We start from the raw sequence: 2500 nt of genomic DNA on the forward strand, positions 1-2500 counted from the left end.
GAGGTTTAAGTCATGTATGTAAATTACATAAAACTTTCGCCATTCATTTAGTTGTATTTTCATTCAGTTCAGTATATGTAAATTTACGTTATTTTTTAAAGAATTAACTTTTTATTTCACACAGTTTTGTTACGAAGTCTTATATAAGCTCATTTAGGAATGCTGTATGACACACACGAGGTATAAGCACGAGGGAATACGTAAATTTTATGTTTCTACATGGTTAGAAATTGCCTGAATATTCTTGAAGTAACTTTTTTTATTGTTACGAGAGGAAGGTGGGCGGAGTTAGCTGAGAGCGTTGCCTCGCAAGCAAGGTTAGTACCCCTTCTTCAAATTACTACATTGGCAACCTTACGCCGCTAGAGCCATGCCCCCCCACGCTACGATAATGATCTAATAGAAATTTCTAGACATATTAAGTCAATATATATAGACCCTAGGAGGGCAAAAGTAGCAGAGGAGACCCACCCTATCCCTTTGAGTGAGCCAACGTCCACCTGCCCTCTCTCCTCTCAAGTGTGTGTCCTCTCAAACGGTAAAAGTGATTTCTACCCAACATATAGTATGTATAGTGTTGTTCAAACATTGGTCAAATTATTGGATGTTAATTCAAGTGTAGTGTGTTAATGTAAGTACATTTTAACAAAAATATTTGTAACTGGCCCTGTGAGATTTAGGTTAAACAGTAAAGTGCATTAAAATTTTTGCTTAATCGTTCTGTAACCTTATGTGAACCAAAAGACGTAGGTGTAACAGTTACATATAAGTATATTTCATTATTGTATGTTCATTAGAGTGTTAAAGTGTTAACTCCTTTCATTAATTATCAAAATTAAATATTTCTATAAATTAATTTCAAGTGAAACAAGTGATTGTATAATTTTTGTAGAGTGTCATTTTTGGTCTGTCTTTCTTATGTCTTAGTCTTTAGGGCAGATTTAATATTTCAAGTGATTTAATTTTGGTGTTAATTTGGAATTGGTGTAACTTTTTATAGAATATATCTATTTTTGTAGTGTGTATTCTTTCTCAGTGCTTTGCTCGTATTCCCTGAATAAGAACCGAAGTAAGAGGTTGGTTTTAGAATAGTTCACATAACTAATCACCCAGTTTCATTTTGAGTAACGTAAGAGACCTTTTTAGATATTCAGTGTTCATAAATATTGGCGTCTGGGAGTTGCGTAAAATTTTCAGAGCTCGGATATTTTTTAAGTATAACAGATTTACGTAAAAATAAGCAGGTGAGTTTGGAGCTCGGGAGTTTATGTAATTCTTCAGCCGTAATGATTTATATATATATATATATATATATATATATATATATATATATATATATATGTATATATATACATATACATATATATACATATATATATACATACATATATATATACATATATATATATACAGTATATATATATATATATATATATATATATATATATATATATATATATATATATATATATATATATATATATATATATATATACATGCACAGTATATGTATGTGTATGTTAACTAGGAAAAATACAAATTTCAACAAAGAGAAAGTCAGGGAAACACTTACGTTGGGCCTTGCTGGACTTTTTGGATGTGGGCGTCCACCTAATGGCCGATAAGTCCTCTAACAAGCGGAAGTAGCGGTGATACTGTCGACTGTTGGCCCGAAGCTTCACCATACTCGTCCCTTCAATCATGTACTCCAAACAGTCGTAAGCTGAAACGAAAGGAAAATGAACATTTATTTTGGGTTTTATGTGGTATTATTATTATTATTATTATTATTATTATTATTATTATTATTATTATTATTATTATTATTATTATTATTATTATCACCTCCGCCAATGAAGTTGGAATGAGGTTATGTTTTACCCCGCTTCTTTTTTTTCTTTTTTTGTGTGTTTGTGAACAACTCTCTGGTCACAATTTTAATCGTAGAGTAATGAAACTTGCAGGGATTAACTGTTACGCAAGAAGCTGGAAATTGTCAAATTTTGGAAGGTCAAGGTCATGGACAAGCAAAATATCCAATTCACGTAATCAGTCATAAGTTTGGTCATCGTTGTCACAGAGACTTCGAACTTGGTTCATATTTGAGTGTTGAAAATCCATGCCAATTAATACATGTTAAGGTCAAAGGTCCAGGTCAAAATGGTGAGAAATAAGCTGCCACGGCGGAGGTCTGCGCTCTACTGAGTGCCCTTCTAGGTATTATTATTATTACAGGCTAAGCTACAAACCTAGTTGGAAAAGTAGGATGTTATAAACCCAAGGGCTTCAACAGGGAAAAATGGCCCCGTGAGGAGAGGAAACAAAGAAATAAATAATTTAAAAGAGAAGTAATGAACAATTTGTAATAAACTTTTCTTGTTTCTTGGAATTAGGACTTGTAATGTATTCAAATATTTCCTCGGTTTGTGATAATTCATACAATGATGGAAATATAAATGATATTTTCTATTAAATTGTTGAGAATCTATTTAACTATTAT

The 2500-nt window shown here is 31.7% G+C and overlaps 1 protein-coding gene across 3 annotated transcripts in view; it reads right to left on the reverse strand.

Annotated features, from left to right (window-relative positions):
* LOC137615345 (inactive phospholipase C-like protein 1) overlaps positions 1-2500 on the reverse strand; it is a 1261629-nt gene that overhangs the window by 635977 nt on the left and 623152 nt on the right. For all 3 annotated transcript variants that reach the window (XM_068345149.1, XM_068345147.1, XM_068345146.1), the window contains exon 3: positions 1574-1723. In XM_068345149.1, the coding sequence (XP_068201250.1) occupies positions 1574-1723 (150 nt within the window). The remainder of the gene's footprint in view (positions 1-1573; positions 1724-2500) is intronic.

This window comes from Palaemon carinicauda, chromosome 21, assembly GCF_036898095.1.
Source record: "Palaemon carinicauda isolate YSFRI2023 chromosome 21, ASM3689809v2, whole genome shotgun sequence".
NCBI lineage: Eukaryota > Metazoa > Arthropoda > Malacostraca > Decapoda > Palaemonidae > Palaemon > Palaemon carinicauda.